Raw genomic sequence first — 27,230 nt, 5'->3', positions numbered from 1 at the left:
ATTCTATTGTATATTTACCTAAATCAGTCTGTATAAACTAGAGACTGTAAAAAAAGATGGACGCCGTGTCGCTGTTCCCATTCATTCAATGAAAATGAAACCAAAATCTTCCACCATGTTGGCGATCCTGAAACCCGAGTCTGCGCAGTAGAGACCAGAGAAGGGAGAAAGACTGTGGAGAGACAGACTACTCATTTGAATAACCCCGCCCCTGAGGGCTGCCTCGAGGTCACAGGCTGCAGAGCGGAGCGGAGCTGACGGTCTGTTATTGGTCCCGCCCATAACCAGCCCTTTCACAATAACCACACCTGTTTAAATAGAGCTGAATAACCTTCTAAAAAACGAATTCTGTGAGGATATAAAAATTGACAATATAAGCAGAGGTTACACTAGCTGCTGCATTTAAATAAAGGAGGTAGAATTATAGTATATTAGAAAAAAACGTTATTTAAAGTTGTCTGTTTTGCCATTGAAACCTATGGGGTTGGGTGGGGTTACACAGCTTTCTTACACAGCCCGACCTGTGGTGGCTTCACTTTTGAGAGACGATGCTCTGTCCAGCTATACACAGTCTATTATTAAAAGTAGTAAATAAGGGGCGCCGAGTGGTCCAGCGGACTGGGCGGCATGAGGCGTCTGTGAGCGGATGAATCGGAACCTGGCCGCTGTGCTTTCCTCCGAGCGTGCTAGCTGCTCAGGCAATGATTCATCAGCAGCAGCTTGAGAAAGGGGTGATTGGCTTCAGACGTATCGGAGGAGGCGTGTGCTCGACCGCATCCTCCTAGGGTCGTAGGTGCCACTGGTGATGGGGACGCACAAAGGGGTGGGACAAATGGATAGCCACATTGGGAGAAAATGGGTAAAAATCTGAAATAAAATTATATTAAAAAAATAAAAAGTAGTAAATAAATCAATTTTAGAGTCATAAACCACATTACACACACCTGTGTGTTCACCTGAAGGTCAGCGTGGTAAGGAAAGGCAGAGGGACGGTGGGGCGATGTGCCCTTTGGATGCCACGTCTGGACTCAACATTCATCGTAAGATAGACTGACAGACTCTGTTAAAAAACATTACTGTCATTCCCCTCCAAACAATGCCCTGCCACCGGCCCACATACACGCCGACTGACACACACACCTAAACACACTGTCACTGTGTGTTTATTTCCTGTCATTCAGGTGGACACACACACACAAACACACATCCCTGTGCCTGAGCCTGTGTTCTAGCACACACCCAGCAAGCTACCATAATGTTTTCCATCAGTCTTACAGCACATTACAGGAGTTTACTCCAAATCCAGGCCTGACCGGAGGTCCTCTTCACATCACACTTTTACTCTGTAAACCCCCTACAGCCCACATGCTTCTTCTGGAGCCAACTGAAGTTCAAATGAAGTCTAGTTGTAACATCATTGTTTATTAAATGGAGTTTTAAACATTATTAAACCAAAACCTGCTGTACAAGGGACATTCCAGGATTTTGGTACATTTCCTGTACCACCACTTAAATTTCAAATGTACATATCCAAACTATCTAAATGACTATTTTTGGTGAAAAATGTACAAACTGTAAAATTTGGTGGAAAAATAAGCTCCTTAGATATTATTCAAAAGACCGAATACCTTTGGACCACCTCAAAAAAGTTTCTCTTGTCCCACACATTGCGTGACCAACTCCTTTGGCAAATGTAACAATTAAAATAAGCTCTAAATAAATGACTTCCTCTTGTATATTGTTGATATGCATCTCATTTACTTATGAAAACAACTTCTTTGGTCCACATTGTATTGCATGTTACAGTTTTTATGCTATTAAGTTCTGTCCCACAACATGCGCGCAACCCTGTTACCATAAGGAATTTTACCTGGCAGAGAAAGAGTTAAAAATATGTGTGTACTGGCACAAAGGAAGTGACATCACAAGGACATTTTCTGCCCACATGGCAAGACCAAGAGTACATGCTCTAACAATTTTCAAGTTTTTTTCCAAATATGTTTGTCCAGGTTGTGTGTGTCACTCAGTGAACGCAACCCTGTTACTCATATTGTAAGACTAATAATGAGTAGAGTCAAATTTTACTTTATATACTTATATAACCATGTTTGTCCTTGATCTTGTATACATAGCTTAATTTTACAGTTAGTATCTGTTGCTGGGGTAAACCACAACCTAGCCTGTAAGTTACCAAATATTTTGCATAATCTAATTTTAAAAACTGCTTTGATACCTGAGCTTGACGAATCAAACTTTTTGATAGTCTATTATCTGTATTTAATAAAGATATGATTAAAAATGATCAAATTCAAGATCAAATTTTCAGAAGTGACCACCCCTGAAATGTCCCACAAAACACTGTAAGTTCTACTTAAAGCATATCATTTCTACTATATTTTTCGCACTATAAGGCACATTTAAAATCCTTTAATTTTCCCAAAAATCATCAGTACTCTTTATCCGGTGCACCTTATGTATAAATTTTACAGGTTACAGTCAGCTTGTAAGGAGCAGTATAGACACTCTGCTGAAGTATGTAACGGCCAGTATTTTTAGTTATGTGTACACTGTCCCTTTAAGAGACCCTCGCGGCAAGCGCGCGGGCACATGGGTAGCTACGCTGATAATGTTAGACGCAGAGAGTTGTTGTGCTGTACCACTAGACCCACTGGACCTAAGCTCCTTTATTTTGTTTATTTTATTTTTGTAGTAACGCCTAATAAGTGCTTTTGGTGTCTACTTAGTTCATGTATGAACTAATAAACGAGTGGAGTACCGCCAGAGTGAGTCCGAGTCTCTCATCTGATCCAGAGTGCTTCGTGTTTCACCCGCCCAAAGGCTCCCTATCCGGGCTTGAGTGTTACAAGTACAGCGTTATAAGAGTTTCAGATAAGTTCTCCAGCAGTATTAGCCGATAACCACTCTAAGCGCTACCTCTTTTGCCATACAGAGGTGCGTATTATTAGCCTGTAGCCTGCGTGTTTACCATGTTAAACAAGCTACGTGGGACAAACCGCTAGTTTATATCCCCCTGGCTTAATGGAACACTCAGGGTTTCCTTAGTGTAGCGCTGACTGGCGGCATTAGCCTCTAACCATGGCTAGAGCTAGCGGTTAGCTAGGAAATATAAGCTTACTGTATATAAAGAGAAGCACTTTACTCACCTAAATAAATAGTTTTCAGGAGAAATATCTGTGTAAATTAACATCCAGTACTCTGCCTGAATTTGAAAGAATTTTTTTTACAGTTTTGTTTACTTAGCTTAGCTTTACAGGCTGAATTAGAAGGTAAACATGGCGACACACCTGTTCCTTACTAGTGTCGCATAATGCGCCTTATAATCCGGTGCCCCTTGTGCATGAATATAGACCAGAAAATAGACATTAATTGATAGTGCACCTTATAATCTGATGCACTTTATAATCCAGTGTGCCTTATAGTGCAAAACATATGATAAGTACTTCCACTATTTACCACAATATTTGCCAGGAGAACCCAATAAAAATGCTTCCAAAAACCTTTTCAGTTCAGCTGCACTAAAATGTTAAACTGTATATCTGAATTATCTGAGCTCAGTACGAGCTCAGACGGAAACTTAAAAAATAACATCCAGTAGAACCAAAACAGAGCCAAAAATGTGGTTTTGATACTAGAGAGTAGCAGAGGTGTCAGGTACAAATAATTCCTTACCTTACTTGAGAACAATTTTTTAAATGTTGGATGACTTTGTACTCAAATTAGGGTACAGCGTGGTACTGCTGGACATAGACACAAAGGGCAAGCGTTCGGATTAATGTTCGTCAAACAATGTCAAATTTTGTGCCTATGTCTGCAAAAATGATACAATATTTGGAATATACAGGTGCAGTATTAAATTGTAAGTGTTTTTACCTAAAACGAACTGGTTTAATCATGTTACTAAGATGATAATACATAAGAGCTGTAATAAATCAACTTTTATTTTAATACTTACATGAATGTGAAGACACACACTTTTGTACTTTTACCCAAGTGGAGGTCTAAAGGGAGAACCTCTACTTTTACTGGAGTAATATTTTACCTCAAGTATCACAACTGTAACTTAACTACATGGTTTGTGTAAAGTTGTCCGTACACTACACGACTTTGAAAAGACTCTGAAAAGACTTTTAACAGACTGAAGTCTGACTAAAGCCTCTCACATCTTTTAGTCGCAGAATAGTCACGGGCTGAGATTTTACAAAGACTGAGGATCCCTAACTGCAACACATCATTTGTATATAAATACTTTGATTTATCACTTTATAACTCTTGTCCCTATCAACAGTTTATTTTTCTGCCACACTGTTAGTCTTGATATGTTTTAATAGAATACATTTTGTGTTCAGCTCTGCCTGTAAGCTTCTTTTCCCCCTTTTTGCTACAACCTTCCCAGTTTCACTGCTGTACATTTGCCCCTTAGATAGAATTAATGCAATAAAGAACATCATTCTTGCTAAATGTGTATTTATTAAACTTGTTTGTATTAAAAATAACACTACACAATAAGACAAAATAGTGGCAAATAAAATATAGTGCCAAATTTAAATATAATTTCTTTAAAGTGCTACCTGTGTTTTAAATACTGTACATATTAAAGTAAGAACCATATATGGCATATTACCTGCAAAATGTGTTCTTTTTTAAATAGTTTGTATGTGAACAGTCATGTGGAATATATTCTTGCCTCGTCCCAGAGCTCTCCTATTAGTTGTTGACATTGTTCACGTCACTATTTGCGTGAGCCAAGTCTCAAGACTTGTGATAATATTAAACATGGTTGATTTTATCGGAGCGTCAGGACGGAACCACCTTACACTAAACAATCCAGATGACGCGACGGCGACTCAACTGCAGCTTAACTCTAGCCAGACTCTCATGATTTTATCCCGACTCTGGAAATTTGTCGGCGATAGAAAAATCGTTTGAAAATCGTTAGGTGCATAGACTGTATATAGCTGGACAGAGCATCATCTCTCAAAAGTGAAGCCACCACAGGTCACCACAGGTCGGGCACCCCCTGCTGTTCGGTTTCAGAAAGCTGTGTAACTCCACCCATTACCATAGGTAACTTTCAATCAGGTTTTTTTCTAATATACTGTAATTCTACCTCCATTATTTAAATGCAACAGCGAGTGTAACCTCTGCTTATATTGTCAAATTTTTATATCCCCACAGAATTCGTTTTTAAGAAGGTTATTCAGCTCTATTCAAAAAAGGTGTGGTTATTGTAAAACGGCTTGTTATGGGTGGGACCAATAGCAGACCGTCAGCTCCGCTCCGCCCCGCTCTGCAGCCTGTGACCGCGAGGCAGCCCACAGGGGCGGGGTTATTTAAATGAGTAGGCTGTCTCTCCACAGTCTTTCTCCCTCTTCTGGTCTCTACTGCGCAGATTTGGGTTTCAGGATCGCCAACATGGCGGAAGATTTTGGCTTCATTTTCATTGAATGAATGGGAACGGCGTCCTTTTTTTACAGTCTCTGGTTAGGTGTAAGGCCGGCATGTATTCTGTGCAGTGTAGGGATGCTACAGTGCCCTCTGTGAACACTAACCAAGCCTCTGACACTAATTCTCCTCACACTGGAGTTTATTATAGTTAATATGAGTGCAGTGCTTTTATACTGTATGGCATGCATGTTGTTATATGGCTTGATATGAAGGTCAATTGAAATCAGCTGGAATAGGAAGCTAACAGCATCTCTCCTATGATGAAAATCAACTCAATTCATAACTATTCATGAACATAAACCTCTAATGCTCCAGTGTGAGGCTCCTGTGGAGACGTTAATGTAATGCAAATCTACTCTCACAGCCGTCACACAGGCCCAAGATTACTGGAGCGTTCCTGAAGAGCAATGCTGCACATTTAAAGCAGATTAAAGAGCACGGCTGCTTTAATGTGAAGGAGAAGCAAGTAATTCTGTTACTCTTCATTTTTATCTCCACCAGGTCACAAAGTGTGCATATGCTTGTGTTTTTTACATATAATATGTAGACAAATATGTCAACACCTGCTCAATTATTGTGGAAATGGATAAAGCAGTCCAATTTCCAAACACTGGAAAGAGTTTTCTGAGAGAGTGTTTCCTGCTCATCCCCAAACAAAAAGGTCACACGGGTTGCCAGATTGACACACTATCAGATCATTAGCAAATATATACGTTTCAGTGTCCAAAATGTCCTTCTAAACTACACTAGTGGTGTTGGAACATTACCTGTCTATGGTTAGCAACCGTACTGAAGCTCAGTGATCACCTGTTTAGCAGACAAAATAGCCAGCTTGCCCATTTCCATGCCTTTAACTGTCAGGTTGCAGCAGGCAGAACGTGAGGCGGACATAAACAAAAAAAAGAAACCAAAACTAAACTCAAAACAAGATACATGAACAGACAGGACTACTAGAATTAACACTGAATAAACTAACAAAACAGCAACCAAAAAACAGCAACCTGACTGATTTGGAACATGCACATGACCAGACAAACTAACACAGAAAGCACAGGGGCTTAAATACACATGGAGTAAACAGGAAACATCTGTTGACAGATAATGAGGGGGCAGAGCTACAAATAAACACAGGTTGGAGCACTGAAGATATGGGGGTAACACTTTATAATAACTTTCATTAATATACCATTAACTAATGATTAATAACTGTAATTTTTCAAATTTTAAGAAACTAAAAAGTTGCTATCACATTTGTAAACATTAATGATCACATTGGCAACATGAACTGCAATTGATAAACATTTGCCTGGTTTAAAATTCATATTTTCAATTCTGATGAGCTCATGATTTGCTAACATTTCTAAATATGAATATCCATGCTGATAAATAAGTGTTGTGTGTGAGCATCTGTTAATATTCAAATTCTGATGAACTACTGCTTTGTTCAAATCTATGGTTCATTAGTTAAAAATATATGAATGAAAGTTATTATAAAGTGTTACCGATATGGGAAGAGACAAGGAAAGACACAGAGAGCCATGTGCAATGAACACATGGCTAAGACAACACACAAAGGGGGGGGGGGGGGGGGATGGGGAGACATGGAGGCTGACAAGGGACAGGACAAGGACGTGACATTAACACACTGTTTGTGTGCTATTGTCTATACCTGGCAACCCTGAGTGTGGAAATGGGACTGGGGGAATGGCAGTGGGCAGATTCAGAGGCTAAATCCTACACAGATTTCTGTGATATGTTTCCTCATGTAAAAAAATATAATAATTCCTTATGCTCCTTTAAAACTGAGTTTATCTTATTTTCATTGGAGTAAATGTCTCTACTGTCCAGGGAAACGTTCTACTAGATTTCAGAGGATTGCTGTGAGGATCTGATTGCATTCAGTGGCAAGAGCATTAGTAAGACCAAGATGGTGGATGATCACCACCCCACCTCATACCCAAAACCAAGCCTCTAATGATTCATCCCAAAACTATTGAATGGAGCGCCATCACAGAAAAAAACAATCAAACAAACAAACGATTTATATTCCTCTAGCCCACACCTGGTATTAGGCAATGTTCATGTTTATTTGCTTCAGAAAGTCCTAATCTATTGGGAATATCTTTCTAGATTTGCACATATGTGTCAGCAATAAGTGCAAAGTAGTGGAATAAATTAATTAGAAGGGGTGTTCACAAATATAATTTATTCAAACTGCTGGGCATCTGATCTTTATTTGAACAATATTTTTTATTATTTAACCTACGGACAACATTTCTTTTCCAATTCCAAAAACAAGCTCATATTCATAAAGTTATTCATAGAGTTCAGAAATCAATATTTGGTGGAATTAATTACAGTTTTTATGCATCTTGGCATGTTCTCCTCCACCAGTCTTACACACTGCTTTTGGATAACTTTATGCCACTCCTGGTACAAAAAGTTTAAGCAGTTCATATATATATATATATATATATATATATATATATATATATATATATATATATATATATATAACCAATATATAAAACCACAGCTCCATATATATACCACTGCTCCATATATGAGCACATAGGAGCAATTTGTAGCTATATAACGACTGTAGTTGTGTATTTGTTTCTATGCATTGTATATTATCATTCTTGCACTCTGAGAATAATCTACAAACAGTGTACTGTAGGGCACCGTCCTTTGACATACTAGAGGATGACCAACACAAACTGTTGTGCAGCAACAGATGAGTTTCTGTCTCCAACTTTACATCTACAAGGTGGAACAGCTGTAGATAGGAGTGCCTAATACACTGTGAGTTGAATTTACTTAAAAAATGGGAGGAAACCGGTTATAAGTTAGCATAACTTAGAACATCAACTTATTACAACTAAAGCGGAAGTTGATTTAACTTTTTTATTTTTGTTATATTGTAAGGTGAGTTTACTTAACATTTTAAGTCAATTCGTTTGCTCAAATGTTTTAAGTAATGGGGAATAAAGTTCATTTAACTTTTTTATTTTTGTTATACTGTAAGACTGGATAAGTTGAGTTTACATAACTTTTTTAAGGCAGCCGGTTTGCTCAAATATGTTAAGTAATGGGGAATGAAAAATTGAGTTAGCATAAATTAAAAAATCAAGTTATTACAACTAAAGGGAACTTGATTTATTTCTAAGATAGCCCAGGGGGAATCACTACACACTGATGGTGAATTTCAGAAAACTGTTGGACACACCCAGTATGCAAATAGATTGTGACAGAAGCCAATGGAAAAGAAGCTGTTAATGGCAACAAACTAAACTCAGTTATTATAAGTTGGTTCAACTCAAAGATGTCAGTTTAAATGTTTATGTGCCCACAAATGTTCAAGTATTGTTTAGATATATCCAATTTTATGTAAAACAGACTCAAATCATTTGAGTTCAAACAACTTTTGGGATTACAGTGAGAGTGGAGGACAGTGAGTGAAAACTCCAACAGAACTGCTGTGTCTGATTTACTCTATGCACTTGTCGCTTATCTGCGTTGGTCTTGTGGGGTCCTGAACATATATGCAGAAAAACAGCCCAGACAACAGCCCCCCCTACTAACCAATAAAAAGCAGATTTGATTGCTGGAGCTTCACTTATGCAGTGAAAACAATGCCAGCTAAGAGCACCGGAGATGCTTCCAGTTGTGTGAGCATGACTGTGCTATTCTCCAACATCTGTCCAATAAAAGCCTGTAAACATGCTTGATTTACATGTAACATGTTCCAGTTTATACTGAACATAATGTGCCTTTTTAATACCACATTCTTTAGTACTTCAATTTTGCTGCTGTTGCATCATACTATAAAAGAACATGAAATAGTAACATCCATATATATTAATACGCAAAAAAACTCTGCTGTTGAAGGATTCCAAGCACAGCATGGCTCTCTGAGGCTGTTATAAACACGCGGCTTAGAATAATCGCCAGCAAGAATACAGACTGATTTTTATTATTGAGGGGAAAAACACATGGGGATTATTCAGTGCAGGACTGCTTTCAGTACTGAAGAATACTGAACAAACACATATACACATATAATACATGTACACTATATGATAAAATGACCAGCAAATGCATATGTGAAAGCTTGTGTGGTCAATGCCAAGATGAACAGTTATGCGTCATATGTCCAAAAGGTCTGGTGTCATAATGTGTGGTGCAAATTGGAACAATGCCAGATCACCCCATTTTTTTTCCCGTTTTTTTTTTTTTTTTTACAATTTAGCTAGGCCAATTGTCCCACCAATTCAGCTTCTACTTAGCTGTATAACCCCCTATCACTGGTGATGCCACAATACAAGGAGCATGAAGACTAGCACATGCCTTCTCCAACATGTGTGAAGTCAGACTCCGCCTCTTTTTAAACTGCTGCAGCATTACCGAGTAGCATCACAGCGCACTCGGAGGAAAGCACAGCGGCACCTGCCTTGAGCTGATCAAAATCACCTTAGAAGTGATTAGGGGAAAGTGCGCCATCTACCCACCCAGAGAGAGCAAGGCCAATTGTGCTCTCTCAGGGCTCCAGCAGCTGATTGCAAGCTGCATGACCGGGATTCGAACCAGCCTAATGTACAGTTAATGCGGTCCTGCATACAGTGGTCTAACTTTTCTGAATGCACCTGTTGCTGTGCGCTATTCCAACAGTCTATGCTTGTCCTCATACTGCTGCTGTGCTATCAATAGTCCACTAATACAAAATCTTCAGAAACTAAGAGGAATATTCATGCTGCATAGGATGAATTATCGCAGGACACCTTTAGGAAATGTGTGGCATAATGCATTACATATAAATTACAAATTACTTCTGTATAAAAGTACAGTCTAAATAGTCTAAATTTTGTATAATTTATTTTTCATGGTAATCTTTATTTTCCTTCTGTGTATCATTGCAATCCAACACTTTTTTATGATGACTGATAATGAAATATGATGCCTGATTTCATTCAATTCCCCGAAAAAAAGTAACACCTGGTGCTGAAAGCGCACCTGTCTCCACCACACTCAGCTCCACCTGCGATCTCCAGACTCCAGACTACATTACCCACAATGCACCACACACTGACATCGCTCCCTCACGCAACCACATTACACTGTACACAACACTACCTGGAAGCCAATCACCTATTTATTAAGATCACCTGTCCCACTCAGTATAAATACACCTCCAATCCACTCACTTATTGCTGAGTATTGTTTGGGTAACCCCCACTTTACCACACGTTTCTGTTCATTGTGTTTACATCTCTCGTGTTCCGTTTACCCTGATCTTTGACTCACCTCTGATATCACCTTGCTGTGTCTGTCCTTCTGCTCTGGTATGGTTAACCCTTGCTGGTCCTGTCTGCCGATATTGACCCTGTTTGTTCTGACCACTCTTAGTTTTGCCCCTTTATTCAAAAAGCACTGTTTGCTGTGTCAGTGCATGTTTGAATTCTGTTGAAACATGACAAAATTTTGAATTGGTAAGTTTTTCTACAATTCAGCCCCATTTTAAATTACTTTACAGCCCAACTACTGCTTTATGGAAGCCTTGTAATCACTCACACACACACAAACACAAACACACACACACACACACACATTGTGATACAAAGTGAAAGCCATCCTTTTTTCTTCTGCCAGCCATGGCAACTACCAATTGCATCAGAACTTTAATCAGTAGATCTGCACAGTGGGTTGTTATCAGATTATGGGATAATCCAGGCCACACTGAGGAATCACAGCACAGAGTTCTGTACAGAAATGCAGTGTTGAACGCCCACTCTGGCCTCTCTCTCTCTGTCTCTTGCTTATTCACCACATCCCCCACCCACATCGCTTTAGAGAACTGCCCAGTTTCCATGCAGGCCCACCCAGGGCTGCTGAAATGGGTTAATCTTCCAGTGTGTGTGTGTGTGTGTGAGTGCAGTGAGACACTGTGACCTGCTTACAGCAGGCTGAATCCAGGGCCTCATACTGCACTCTATAGGGAGGAAATGGAACAACATTCTACAAAGAAAATTATCATATCAAATAATAACAATTTATCCAGTGCTCTTCCAATGGTTGCTATGGTATCAATTATATATACAAAAAAAAGTTCTCATGTTTTACAAGACGATACTCTGGTTTTAAGATGGTGTTTAAAGTGGAGATATTATACCTCTTCTTACACAGGTTAGAAACTGTCTATGGGTTACACAAAACATGTTCATGAAGTTCTTTACACAAAATCACCCTCACATAATGAGATCTCACTAGATCTATTCTTGCCAGTTTCAGTCCCTCATTCAGAATGAGTAATTGAAAGGCTATGTCACATTCATGCAAATAAGCTGTTGCTGGCCATGCCATGTATATTCTTAATGCCTACCACACGTTAGTGTTAGCTTGTGCTAAGTGGCAAAACACAAACAAGCTGGTTTATGCTTAACTGCAATAGAAACATAAAACTCATTATTTGTAACTTAGCTACAGTGCACGAGTGAGCTACAGGACACTCTAAAACTCAGCTCACTGGTGTCACTAAATCATTTAAACATTTAATATCTAACCACCTTCAGACAGCCTGTACCTGTTTTACTTAATCTTATTTATTCTTAACTTTTATTTTTTTATTTTAGTTCTCCTTTTTGTTTTTTATTTCTTTTTTTTATTTGTTATTTTTTTTATTTTATTATTATTTTTTATTATTTTTATTATTAGTAGTATTATTATTATTATTGTTATTATTACTTTTTAATAGTTTTGTATTATTGCTTTTTAACTTATTTTGATTTTCTTTTATTGTTATTACTATTATTTTTATTATTATTATTGCTTTTATTTTTTTTGTTCATTTATTTATTTGTATTTTTATTGTATTATGTAGAAGTTTTTGCAAATTTTAACTTATTTTTGTTGTATTAGTCTTATTTTCTTTTGATCTTAATATTTAATCAATTAAACCATACTTTATTATAATAATTAATTTTATTTTTTCTATTTTATTTTAATTCTATTTTTTTATCTATTTTTATATTTTATTTACTGCTATTTTACGATAATTAAATGTAGCTATTATTTTCTCTGTCATCTCACTCCCTGTTTCTGTAAATGCTCTGCTACTTTGAAAATGAGGGTTGCCCTCAATGTACATCCGAGTCAAAATAAAGGTTGATTGATTAATTGATTGAACTCATATAAGTTCTTGTCTCCCTTGCCAGCGGTTCACCCTGACTTGCCAGTTGCCACAGATCCCTCTATCAGACGAAGTTTGTTGGCTAATCCTAGTGTATACTGTCTGAGGTTCTCAACACTCTAAAAAACAGAGGTACGATATGAGTACTTTTTTGTACTCGAAGGTACACTCTTTATAATTGTACCCTCAAAGGTACAATATTGGTCTTTACGGGGTCAGATTTGTTCCCTCTGAAGTACAAAGTCATTTCTAACAGCAATAAGTACAAATTTGTACCATTTAACCAGCCAAAGGGTACATTCAGTATTCTGCATCACTGTACTAATGAATTATATATATTTTAATTGCACATTTTTTTATTTGAAAGCCAGACAATTTTGTATCATCAAGTTTTTGAGCCATATTTAGTTGATGATAATGTTTATAATCTTTATGATCTTTACTGGCACAAAAACCATGGGTACAAAAAAGGACTTTCACTGAAAGGTACTTTTTTGTGCCTCAATATAAGGTACAGCCCCAGCGACAAGCTTTGTACTCTTTTAAGTACAAATCTGTACTTATATTTCTTAGAGTGAACCAAAATGACCAAAATGCTGTTTCTTTCACTGATCAAGTGGATGGGGCTCTGGTGGGGGTAGATGGATGAGGGGTGGTGTTGTGGTGGATCAATAAACGATTCCTTACTGTGATGTCACAATAAGGCAGTCATCCTAATGCCTCATAGAAGCATATGATTCCTGACACCAAACCTCTTTTGGAGTGTTTATAAGGACAGTTGAGATACCTTTAAGGAGTTGCTATGCTCTTTTATGTTGTTGCTAATCAGTTGTAGCTGATATGGTTTACCTAGGTGGTAGCTATAAGCATGGATCTCTAAATGGTCGCTATGCTGTTGGGGATGCCCACCATAAGGGATGCCCACCACCGCTCCTCTGGGCCATGTCCTCCAACCAAACATTTCTGGTAACTGTTGATCAGTCCTACACATTTTAGCCCATTCCTCATCAACTCTGGGATGTTGGTTGGTTTTCTCACATTAACTGCTCTCTTCAGGTGCTTCCACAACATTTCCATTGGATTAAGGTCAGGACTTTGACTTGGTCATTCAAAAACATTAACTTTATTCTTCTTGAATTATTCTTTGGTTGAACGACTTGTGAGCTTAGAGTCATTGTCTTAGAGTCAAGGAATGCCTTGTATTCCTTTTTTCTAAACACTTTTAATTTAATTCAAAATGTACAATTTTGTTCTCATCCCTCCACAAATCATTCTTCCAATAGTCTTTGTGACCTGCAGGCAAGCAGTTATGTTCTTTTGGACTCTGGATTAGTGGAGTTTAAACTTTTTCATCCTGAAAAGCATCATCAACTCTTTTTCTGATGTCCTCAGAAGTCTCATTTGTCCGTACTCTACACCTGACTCTAATTTCACCTTCAAAACTGAACTCAACTGCTGATCCTAGAGGATCAATAATTTTGCAACTTACAAATATGTAATATTGGACAATTTTGCTTTAATAAATAAATGGCCAAGTATAATATTTTCTAACAAACCTCATTTGTTTACCTGGATTCTCTTTATCTACTTTTAGGACATATTTATGCAGAAATATTGAAACTTCTAAAGTGTTCACAAACTTTTAAGCACCACTGTAAATTATAAAGTTTTTTGTTTTGTTATAAGTTATATTAATCATGACGTAGATGATCAGTCACTCTACCTGCAGAAGTCACTCTGTTTTTACTGCTGAATAATCTGCATCATAAATAATAAAGCATATCTGCGTTTGTAATCTGAGTGTCCCACTGTGTCGGGCACGCAGTGTGTATGAAAGAAGATGCCGCTGCAGTTGTTGCAGAGTCTGCAGAGTCTGCAGGTCTGAACTGAGCTCACACTGTGTATCGCTGAGTCACCCTCACTCAAATCACTGCTCCCATAATAATAATAATAATAATAATAATAATAATAATAATAATAATAATAATAATAATAAATAATTATTTATTATTTTTAATTTCAATTTTTTATAAAAAGGTCAAGTACTTTACTCACTCATTAGGACCTATCTCACTAGCAATATCCCCAAAACTGGAAAGAGCAAGGCTAGCACATGCCTCCCTCAATACATGTGAATATATTCAAACGAGTCACCACCTCTTTACAAATCATCTCAGGATAGAAGTTGTGAGGCATAAAGTATCAGTCAAAATTTGGGTATACCTGATTTTTTTTATTGGAAATTAATACTAAAGTCATACAGACCCTGAAGAAACACATAAGGAATCATGTAGTAACTTAAAAGAGTTAAACAAACCAAAATACTCAAGTGTGTTTGATCACTTTGATGAACTTGTTCTATGCAACAGACATAACTCCTGCTCTTCCTTTCCTGGGGTGGTCCTGACGACAGCCAGTTTCATCATAACGTTTTTGATTGTCTTTGTGACTGCACTGTATAAAAATACTCTATGAAGTTTTTTTACTGCTTAAAGTCTGCTATACTATTCCAGGTGGTTACTATAAGATAAGGTGACTTGTAGATAGCTATGCTGTTGCTAATGGTTGCTGTGGTATCTCGAATGGTTGCAATACTGTTTAAAACTAGGAAACTGAGGGAATTCTAAAAAACTAAAGGAATGGTTCGAGTGCAGAACAATGAGAATAAGCTGTGTTTGTGTGTGTGTGTGCATGGTCTCTTTACTGGCTGTGCTTGATGTAAGATTGTACTTGTCGCAGCATTTCTGCCATGTATTTCATGTCAAATCACATTAGCTGCTAAAGCTGAATCAGCATATAAACAGCGTGCATCTGAGGAACAGCATGTCTGCAAATTATTCATTCATACAGCCCTTTTGTTACAATAACTGCTGTTAAATGCACTGTACCCATACAGCAACACGATATATGACCATATAATTAACAACATGTGTATATACATACATATATTTTGTCACACTTATGCTATAAATAGGTTTGTGCATCCAATCTAAAACATATGTATGATTCAAATATTATATGAACAAAAAACTGTATATTATGCATACGTGTCCAATATACAGTATAATGCTTGCATATACTTTACAATATATAGAGAGGTCTCAATCAACTAAAAAAATTCAAATGATCACAACATTCTGTGATTAACTGCACTTGTTCTTGGTCTTAAGGCAATTGTAAATAAATGAAAGAATGTTAGATTTAAAAATGCATTTTTCACATTTTTCCTTTAAAATAATCACAAAACAAATCTGAATCACCTTCAGTAAGTAAAGAAGTAAGTAAAGAAATATTTTCAAAATCTTTATATGAAATATCATTTATCAACATTACAGAAATCTGCATGTTGCCCTGAGAAATAATAGAATATCATACATCAATAACAGGCATACAAGGGTGGAATACAAGCAGGGTAACCTTCCCAGCAGAGTGTGAGGGACCAGCCTGAAAAACATCCAAAACCCCCTGTAGAACCGCTGCAATTATCCAGGCTGTTCATGCATTGTAAAAGTGAAGTGGTCAAACTGTGCAAACTAACTGTGTTTTTCTGTTGAAAGGAATTGCTTCCTTGACTTTTATAAGAGGTAAGAATTTGTTTATGTACTTGGGTATGCATGGGCGTGGTAGTGGGGGGAAAAGTGGACCTGACTACCCAGGGCCCGAGTAGGGAGAGGGGCCCATGAAAATCCTGATTTTTTTTTCGCTCACTTTCCTTTGTTTACTGGCATGGATAGGGGCCCATTAACATAGAGGGTGTACAGGGCCCAGAATTTGCTGCTACGCCCCTGTGGGTATGTACTTGTATACATGAAGGCCCTTGTGTGTATGTACATGTTTGTCAAAATATTAAGATAAAGGTATGAATAATAATTTACCTTGAAACAAGGCTGACTGAATTTTGTTTTGATAAAATAATTTGGTTATATTTGTGTTCCATGATGGTACATTGTTGCCAACAGAGGGATAAAGATATGTAAACGAGGGTGATGCCATCTTTCTAATGGGAAAAACTGGGGGAAGCGCCTAAATAAACAAAACTGTAATACTTTAAAAAAACATTTCCTCAAAAGTCAAATGAGCAATGGATTTTAATCTACACAGATTTCTCTCCTCGGGTGAGTAAAGCACTTCCGTTTATTTACACTAAGCCTGGACGCAGCAGCATTAGCATTTGGTGCTAACTGCAGCACTAGCAACAGCGATACACTGAGGAACTCTGAGTGTTTAAGTAAGCCAGGGCGCTATCAGCTAGCAGTTCGTGCCACGTAGCTTGTTTTAACACGGTAAACATGCAGACTACAATCCAATATACTTGCCTCTGAACAGCAAAAGAGCTACCACCGCGGTAAGCAGCTAATGCTGCTGCACCCAGCCCTAGTGCTTTAGAAACTTCACTGAAAACTCATCCTTATAACACTGTACTTCAGCAGAGTGGCATTACTGCTCCTTACAACCTGACTGGTAAAATAAATACATATGGATTTAAAGGCACACTGTCGATTTGTGGAAAAAAATAAATTTTGACTGCACCTTATAGTCAGAAGAATATGGTATTCATGTTTGTTCATTAAAGTATCAAATGTTTCAATTTATCCGTTATGGTACAATGTTGCCTAAAATAATTTTTTTGTTGTTGAAAGAAAGCAGCGCTGGGTTTGTTGACCCATAGCCCTGCCCTGTCCACCATGCTGACCCCGCCCCCTCAGATTTCTTTTTTCTGATGCCTCCACAGCTGCTGATAGTGTGCGCTACATGAAGCTCCAGCTGCTGGATTTAATCCACAACTGGAACTCAGGGTCGAGTAGGCTGGGAGGAGACTGAACCATGACAGCGGAAATATTCCCATCTCCAAATATGCACACACACTCAAGCTCACACACACACACACACACACACACACTCAGAGCAGGATTCAGCACAACCCTTTATCCCAGTCTGGAATCACCAGCAAGACAAAAATCTGTATCAGGGTCACAACCCCTGAGTCTCAACCAGCATGATGTAGCATAACGCTAATCCTCCAGACTGAGGCTTAAAGTATACGAAATCAGGGTGAACCTGCTGGAAATCAGGAATATAATCGACTCATACATCAGTCATCATACTGCATACAGAGTGTTGCGTGCATCAGCTATGTAAGGCTTATATCCTACATTTTATATTAACAACAATATTTATTCAGAACATGTTTAAGCATTTATAAACCAAAAACAGTCTGTTTTTGTATCAGTTGTTTTTACACTAGCTGAAAATGGTCTGGATGTTTTTCAGGCCCACCAACTTTTAGAATTTGACTTTGTTACACCACCCGCGAAGTACAATTGAGATAGACAGGTGTATGTTTAGAACAGTTCTGTTTACACCAGTTAAAAGTAAAAATCCACCCAACTGCCTGGGCGGCTTGGTACTGTAAGCCCACATATGTTGAGTTACTGAATTTGATCAAGTTATTACAACTAAAGGGGAAGTTGATTTAAGTTAACAGTGCTAGCCAGCCACAGTTAGCAGCACTATCCAGCCCCATTTAGCAGCGCTACTCAGCTAAGTTCAGCAGCGCTAGCCAGCCACGATTAGCAGCATAGCCAGACCAGGTTAGGAGCATAGCCAGCTGCAGTTAGCAGCGCTAGGCAGCCGCGGTTAGCAGCGCTAGCCAGCCTTGGTTAGCAGCGCTAGCCAGCCCTGGTTAGCAGCGCTTGGCAGCCCAGGTTAGCAGTGCTAGCCAACACTGGTTAGCAGCGCAAGCCAGCCATGGTTAACAGTGATAGCCAGCCCTGATAAGCAGCCCTAGCCAGCCCCATTTAGCATTGCTACTCAGCTAAGTTCAGCAGCGCTAGCCAGCCCTGGTTAGCAGCACTAGCCAGCCTTGGTTAGCAGCACTAGCCAGCCACTGTTAGCAGAATACTCAGACCCGATTAGCAGCACTTGCCAGCAAAGGTTAGGAGCATAGCCAGCTGCAGTTAGCAGCGCTAGGCAGCCGCGGTTAGCAGCGCTAGCCAGCTGAGGATAGCAGCACAAGCCAGACCTGGTTAGCAGCGCTACTCAGCTAAGTTCAGCAGCGCTACTCAGCTAAGTTCAGCAGCGCTAGCCAGCCCTGGTTAGCAGGGCTAGCCAGCCGCGGTTAGCAGCATAGCCAGACCCGGTTAGCAGCACTTGCCAGCCCTGGTTAGCAGCATAGCCAGCTGCAGTTAGCAGCGCTAGGCAGCCCAGGTTAGCAGCACTAGCCAGCCGCAGTTAAGCCAGATCTGGTTAGCAGCGCTAGTCAGCCGTGGTTTTTAGCATAGCTAGCCAGGGTTAGCAGCATACCCAGACCTGGTTAGCAGCACTAGCCAGCCCCAAATAGCAGCATAGACAATCGTGATTAGCAGCACTAGCCAGTCACGGTTAACAGCGCTAGCTAGCCACAGTTCTCAGCATAGCCAACAACGGTTATTTGCTCAAGCCAGGTACTGTTAGCAGCGCTAGCCAGCCTTAGTTAGCAGCGCTAGCCAGCCAGGGTTAGCTGCATAGCCAGACCTGGTTAGCAGCGCAGCTCAGCCCTGGTTAGCAGCACTTACCCAGCCACAGTTAGCAGCATAGCCTGACCTGGTTAGCAGCGCTAACTCCTTTATATATGTACTTCAGCAGAGTGGCTTTACTGCCCCTTACAACCTGACAGGTAAAATTCATACAAAAGGCTCACTGGATTCAAAGGCACACAGATGATTTTTTGAAAAATTAAATGATTTTAGGTGCGCCTTATAGTCAGAAAAATACAGTAATCAAGGCTAGACTGCAATAAAGTCTTTTATAAAAAAAAGTAGAAAAGTTTAGTTTTAGTTTACCTTTTACTCATGTATTTGTTGACAAACTGAGAGACACTGAACCTTCACTGGATTCTGAAGCTACTGTTTTTTCAGTCGTACCTCAATCACAGATAAGCCTACAGTCTGGGTATAAAATGCTGATTTTGATTTACATAACAGTATGCCTGCACCAAGTTGCCTGCGCTGCACATCATTTTTGGATCATGCTTTGAATGTTCTTGCAAAACAACAACAGAAAAATGTTCAAGAGCATTTCTGTTAGCTTTGCGTTATCAGAGTACTAAAATCCCACAGTAAGAACTGCAGAAATCAGAGCCTGAGTGTGTTTTCTCCTCTGTTTTAATGTTTGTAAGCTGAATTGAAGGACGACCTTTAACAGGCACGGTTCAGCACGGGAAACCTCAGTGACGGGTTATGTAAGAAGCTGCTGTTAATCAGTCTGTGTGGAGGTGGAGGTGTTTGAGGTTTGATTGACAGAAACAACAAAAACGATTAATCTCACAGCTGGAGCAGAATTACATATAACCTCCTTAGACAGGTACAGCACAGGTACACACAGTACCAACCAGCACTGTCACACTGCAGCCCCACTGCGCAGCACATATTTACACACCATTCACTGCAGGCTATCAGCCTGAGACTTATAGCCTGTGTGTGTGTGTGTGTGTGTGTGTGTGTGTGTGTGTGTGTGGCAGAACTGTCACAAAGCACTTTGTCAAACCTCAGGGAGTCACTCAGGGTCATCACTCACTGAACACACACACACACAAACACACCCCTGCACTCCATCACTAACTCAGCGTTTCTGTTCCACACTGAACAGACTGCCTGGCTGATTTAGTCATTGACACTTTTATTGATTAATTGGTTGATAAACGTTATTTAAACATTGATCAGCTAAACTGAATCACAACTTTACAACATTACAGAATCATTAAAAAGCCTTATTCAATAAATCTGCCATTAGAGACATTTGTAAAAGGTTTTATAAAGATCTGTACATTTACATTAGTTCACTGTTTATTTACTATATTAACTAGAAACTGCAAGAAAACATTGAAATTTTTACATTGAATGAGTAGTAAGAGCCTCTTACAAAGATCTAGGCTTAACCATAAAGGGTTATAACAGCAAAGAAACACTCAGCTCATTTACTAAAAGAATGTGCCGTTCACTTACAGAGCTCATACAGACCATGCCCCCTCCAACCAAAAAAACTAAATATTTAGTCTCAACTTGGTTTCCATTATTATACCCAAAACCATCCAGCCAACCTCATCAAACATTATAGAGCAGAAAATAACCACACTTAACAAAACTACTACTATACGTTCTTTCTTTCTCGCTAAACACAAATACCAAACAAACCACAAAGCATTATGGGAGCACTCCATTGTCACAATAATTTAAAATTGTTTTTTGACAGACAGAAATGTTTATATCACAGAATATATTCCTATTCCTAACTTTTTATTTGACAATTTTTAAATTTCATTAAAAAATTGACAGCTAAAAGCTGTTCAAAACAGATAACTCATGAATTTCACTTATTCAGCATTAGTTTTGTGAAATCATGTGACAGTAAAAAAAAACATCTATTCTTTTTTTCCTATTAATTTATTTTTATTTTTTTATAAAAAAAATATAAGAAAGTATTGCCCCCAGAACTAGAAGGGTGAAGACTAGCACATGCCTCCTCCAACACATGTGAATGTAGCCATCACCTCCTTTTTAACTGATACTAATGAAACATTGCCGAGTAGCATCACAGCGCGCTCAGAGGAAAGCGCAGGGACTCGGCTCCAATACATCAGCTCACAGATGCCTGTGCTGACCTACATTACCTAGAGGGTGATGTGGGAAGAAAGCGCTATCTAACCACCCAAAGAGAGCATGGCTAGTTGTGCTCTCTCTTTTGAGAATAATTTTAACAAGGTTAAAGAACCATACTGTAAAAAACACTTTAACCAAGCACACAAAGGTTCCTCTGAGATGTTTTGGCTCTATATTTTAGAGCATAAACGGGAAAATATTTTTAAAAAATTCACTTCCTTACTTTACATATGCAGCTATTTAGAATAGATTAGTCAGTCAGATTAGATCAAATTTACATATTTGTACTGATCTGAACAGGAACAGAACCGTTTGTTTAATTCTATACAAATTTGTTTTTTAGTATAATGTTTACACAACAATTTACAAATCTCCGCCTATTCCACCTACCACGGTTTAGCCCCACCCACTTGTATTGCAAGTTGTAAATTGGCACAGCCAATCAGAACAGATAATTTACTTATCAGCTTGTTACAGCCTGATAACAAACCTGATGATTCAGATCATTACCTGCTTGCCCTCTTAGCCAGCAAGTGGAGCTGTAAGAGCATTACAGTTCTCATCCAATCAGCTGCCACTTCCCCTCTTGAGTCTGTTTAAATCGATCCTTTGACTTATATTTATTTATTTATTATTAAACCTTTTCATGGCTGTTTATTTTGTATATATGTGTGTATATATGTTTATGTATATATGTATATATTGTTTTATCTTCGAAATAAGAGAAGTCCAGTGCTTTGTCACATACTGCCGTTCTTACAGGAAATGAACAGTTTTTTATAAAGAAGGTTTTTATAGCTATAAAGCTACTTAAAGCTACTTAAAGCCAGATCAAGTGGGATTAAGATAGCTGTCATATAGACCAAAAAGGAACATCTACTTACGGTCAGATCAGGACTTAAAGTATAGATGAGTGAGGATGTGTAAGGATGAGTATGAATGGGTAAAGATGGGAGAGGATGGGTAAAGATGAGTATGGATGGGTATAGATGGGTGAGGATGGATAAGGATGAGTATGGATGGGTGAGGATGGATAAAGATGAGTATGGATGAGTATAGATGGGTGAGGATGGGTAAGGATGAGTATGGATGGGTATAGATGGGTGAGGATGGGTAAGGATGAGTATAGATGGGTATAGATGAGTGAGGATGGGTAAGGATGAGTATGGATGGGTAAAGATGAGTGAGGATGGGTAAGGATGAGTATGGATGGGTATAGATGAGTGAGGATGGGTAAGGATGAGTATAGATGGGTATAGATGAGTGAGGATGGGTAAGGATGAGTATGGATGGGTATAGATGAGTGAGGATGGGTAAGGATGAGTATAGATGGGTATAGATGAGTGAGGATGGGTAAGGATGAGTATGAATGGGTATAGAAGCCTGAGGATAAGTGAGGATGGGTAAGGATGAGTATGGATGGGTAAAGATGGGTGACGATGGGTAAAGATGATATGGATAGGTAAAGATGGGTGAGGATGGGTAAAGATGGGTGAGGATGGGTAAGGATGAGTATGGATGGGTAAAGATGGCGAGGATGGGTAAGGATGAGTATGGATGGGTATAGATGAGTGAGGATGGGTAAAGATGAGTATGGATGGGTAAAGATGAGAAAGGCTAGGAAATGATGAGTCAGGATGTGTAAAGATGAGTATGGGCGGGTATAGATGAGTGAAGATGGGTAAAGATGAATATGGATAGGTATTGATGGGTCAGGATGGGTAAAGATGAGTATGGGTGGGTATAGATGAGTGAGGATGGGTAGAGATGAGTATGGATGGGTAAAGATGGGTATAGGTAGGTATTGATGGGTTAGGATGGGTAAAGATGAATATGAAAGGGTATTGATGGGTGAGGATGGGAAAGATGACTATGGACAGGTATAGATGGGTGAACATGGGTAAAGATGAGTATTGATGGGTATAGATCGGTAAGGATGGGTATGTGTGGGCATGGGTTCATATTACATCACAGTTACATACATGCATCAGCACCACTGTATTTTTCTGTTTACTTGTGTTTGTGTTTTACTGTCAGTGCAAATGTAACAGTTAATTAAACAATTTTATTTTTACATAGAACTTTTTATTGTAATTGTGTTTCCTCAGTTTTGATGGTGAAGTGCTGGAGCTGGCAGGCAGGTATGTGTGTGTTCTGTAATGTGTAGCACAGTATCAGGCTGTTACTTCAGGTCACAGCATGGAACTGATTGACCTCTGTGGCCTGAGTCTGTAAGTGGCCCATTTTGACCCTCAGGCAGTCAACAAACTCTAAATATAGTGCATCTCTGTGCAGAGTGATCAGCAGGTGAACTTACCTTTACCTTTCTACACCACGTCAGTGTCGTGCGTAACACACCAATCACCCATAACATTAAAACCACATGTGTAATATTGTGTAGGTCTCACTTATCCCACCACAACAACTCTGACTAGTGTGAGAAATGGGTTCCACAAGACTCCTGAAGGTGTTCTGTGGTTTCTGGCACTAACACTAGCATTAGTAACAAATTCTGCCCTGTATGTTAAAATATTTAGGGCTGGCAATTAAGAATTGTATATCATTATAGAAAAAGACTGCTCATATTGATATTGATGAAATAAAAATATATATTGAGAAAGAACTTCTAGCCATATTTTCCACCCCTAGAAACATTCCATTGACTAGTTATATTTCCGCTGAGACTTTTGGTAATAAGCAGTGCCAGTGTTCTGTGCACACAGATACTGCATTGCGTGTAGGGCACCAGAATATCATCATAGTAATAGTAATCATACTATTCAAATAATAATGAAACAAAAGCATGAAAAGCATGTTAATAGATAAAACCAATACAAAAGTAATATATTTGCTTATGAAAAAGATGAATCCATGTAAAATTTGGAGTGCCCGCAGCACAGCGGAGCTGGGGGGGGGGGGGGGGGGGGGAAGCAGCTTGTGCTTCTCATACAGAGACTGAAAATGGATAAGAAATCAGCTTTACGGCTCAACAAACATAATTTAACATGTATTTAATGTATAATTTATGTATATAATGAAATATACACCAAAGAAGTATCTGTAGATCTGTATCTGTAGAACATTCTGGAAATGCAGACCTTCTCTGTTTTCAGGTAAAGTCCTCTATATTTGTAAACATTACGTTATGTATAATCCTATATAATTGTATAAACTGTTATTAAATAACACCACTGATGTCTTGAAAAACGTACTGTTAATGACATGAGTTTTAAATGTTATTACTGCAGAAATTTGGAGTAATGAGATGGCAAAGTTAGAAGAATTTGGTTCTATATAAGATCATAATTTAGGCTTGAAAAAAATAATAAGGATTATCAAATGGCATAACTAAAGTCTTGAAAAACATTTGTAATAGTATTCATTATGCATTTTTCAAATAATAAATGGAATGGCAAATGCAGCAAAATTGTCTATTTGGATTTATGTGGAGTCCTATAAAAATTGATAATCAAAGGGTTATTATATCACACCACTAAACTTGTAAAGATCAAAATAAAGGTATATGTTTCAAATTATATTACTGTAGCATTAGGGAGTAATGGGAGATCAAACTTAGAAAAAAATGCCTGTTTGGTTTTGCATAAACCAGAATTTAAACCAGACATACTAATTTATCAGCACATAAACCAAATTCCAGCTCTTTTTATTGTGCGTAATAGCCAAAAGACCGCACAGAGCGCGCGACCTTTACGCACGAACACAACTTGTCCATTTGTGCTTACTTCAGCACGCGCGCGCTCTGGGGTGATCTGCACGATCTGCAGCAATCTAATGACCTTGTCTGGGAGTTCTGGGTTTTGTTTACTGTTATCACGAACATCGCGTGCGCAGCGTGCGCTCTGCACTACTGAAGATCTGAGAAGAACTCACCAGTAGATGAGAGAAAGCCCATCAAAGCGCTCGAGCTGTCTGCCCCGGGGGTTCAGACAGGACATTGCATCCAAATGAAAGGTAAAGGTGTGATCTTCTAGCTCCCCAAAACTGTCTCGAGCCTCGGGATCAACGCTGAAACATGATGCTGCGCGCGTGCTGCAGGCGTGTCTCTATACCATGCCCGTCTCTTTCTTTCTCTCTTTCTCTCTCTCTATCTCTCTCTCTCAGAAGAAGGACTGGAGTAACCCCGCTTCTAATCTGTGCAGCACGTGGGGCTCAGTGCTCTCCGCGCGCCGCTTTACTTTTCACAATACTCAGAGCGCGCGAGGGTTTCACTACACACTTTCTTTTCCCACCCCTTTTCAGACAAGCCACGCCCACCGGAGAACAAGACTGGCTGACGGAGCTTTTGGAAAAGAGCGCACAGACACAGGTCAGCGAATCGCAGCACAGGGGGGCGGGGCTTGCCCGAAAAAGGATGGGTATCCTGAAGCGTGCTCTGAGTGTGACTGAGGACAAACAGGTGAATTTAACTCTCTAACTCTGTTCATTCTGTTCTCTCCTGTTCTGTTCGTTCCTACTCAGTTCATACATTCTGTTCTATTGTGATGTGTTGTTCTTTTCTATTCTGATATATACAGGCAATACATGATCACAGCATTTACTGAGGTAGAGAATGTACAATACATAATGGTATATAGAGTTAGCAGCAAATATTGCTGATAGGTATATAGACTGTTTGGTCTCTGTGTGCTGTGTGTGTGTGTAGAGTGATGGGTGGGTTACAGTGCAGTCTTTTGTAGTGTGAGGAGTGGTGGAGGGTTCAGTTCAGTTCTGTGTGTTGAGGAGTCTGACTGCCTGGTGGATGAAGCTGTTGCAGAGTCTAGTAGTTGAGGCTCGGACGCTCCAGTATCTTCTGCCGGACGGCATCAGCACAAAGAGTCTATGTGAGGGATGTGTGGGGTCGTCCACAATGCTGGAGGCTTTGCAGATGCTGCGTGTGGTGAAGATTGAGAAATAGGATGCTCTCGCTCTCTGTAGAACATGGTGAGCATGGGAGGTGAGAGTAATTTTTTTTTGCATTACTGGGTTTTTATATATGGGTTGTGACTTACTCTACTGGAATACATATAATATAAAACAATAAGGCTTTAAATTAAGGCTCTGATTACTACTGTGTTTACTTTGTCCCACAAAATTACACAATATATGAAGAAAACATTAGACTTCATTAGCAGAAAAACAGCTGAATGTAAACAACAGACCTTAAAAAGAGATACAGCAACAACTTTAACATGGCTTCCTTTTCAAAACTAAATATTTTAAATAGTTCTATAAACGGTATAATTGGTCCTAAAATACTCAATGTTTAAGTATTCAAAAGAGATATTTCTCAAAAGCTCTGCACAAGTAAAACACAAGTTTAATTTCAACTTACAATATGTTATTCTTAGAGTCATTAGAGGCATTACAGTATTTAAATCAGCCACAATTCCCTCTTTCTCCAGTAAACAAATACATTCAATTCAGTGTGTGTTAGAAATATCCTTCAAGCTACAGTATTAATATATTTAAAAGGGCTATAATTACTTCCTTGTATCCAGTGTTTATGGAGTTTATCTCTTGTGCTGAATAAATAACTCCACACTCAGGACTGATTCTGGGCTCGTCTGGGGGAAGAGAGGCAGGTTTGTTTGAGCTGTGGATCAATTGTGCAATTCCATTCCTTTCACTTCAGGGTGACTGCTAACTGTTATGCTTGTTATGCTAACTGGCTAGCCTTAGCCAGCGAGCTCTACACTTCACAGCGCCTCTTGTGGTATGGCAGTATGTGAAGAATGTATACCAGTTTCTAAATTCCCTCCAGTATATCATATGAACCGATATATTGCCAGCACTAGATTCTATTCTATTCTATTCTATTCTAATATTCTAGTCTATTTTATTCCACTATGGTTAGTCCTATTGTGTTTTATCATTATTATTATTACGACATAATCTGTTCTATTCTATGTTCTGTTATGGTCGTGTCTATAATTATCTGTTGA

General features: G+C 38.9%; 1 protein-coding gene across 3 annotated transcripts in view; it reads right to left on the bottom strand.

Moving 5' to 3' along the window:
• si:dkeyp-72e1.9 (syntaxin-binding protein 4) overlaps nt 1–25,474 on the bottom strand; it is a 93,500-nt gene extending 68,026 nt beyond the window's left edge. For 2 of the 3 annotated variants that reach the window (XM_049468011.1, XM_022665875.2), the window contains exon 1: nt 25,180–25,474. In XM_049468011.1, coding sequence (XP_049323968.1) covers nt 25,180–25,244 — 65 coding nt within the window. In that variant the 5' untranslated portion in view covers nt 25,245–25,474. The remainder of the gene's footprint in view (nt 1–25,179) is intronic. The other variant, XM_022665874.2, reaches the window with a different exon arrangement.
• Nucleotides 25,475–27,230: the final 1,756 nt, after the last annotated feature.

Source organism: Astyanax mexicanus, chromosome 19 (assembly GCF_023375975.1).
Source record: "Astyanax mexicanus isolate ESR-SI-001 chromosome 19, AstMex3_surface, whole genome shotgun sequence".
Taxonomy (NCBI): Eukaryota; Metazoa; Chordata; class Actinopteri; order Characiformes; family Acestrorhamphidae; genus Astyanax; species Astyanax mexicanus.
Note: the sequence above shows the minus strand (reverse complement) of the source record. Positions and strands in the feature narration are given on the sequence as shown.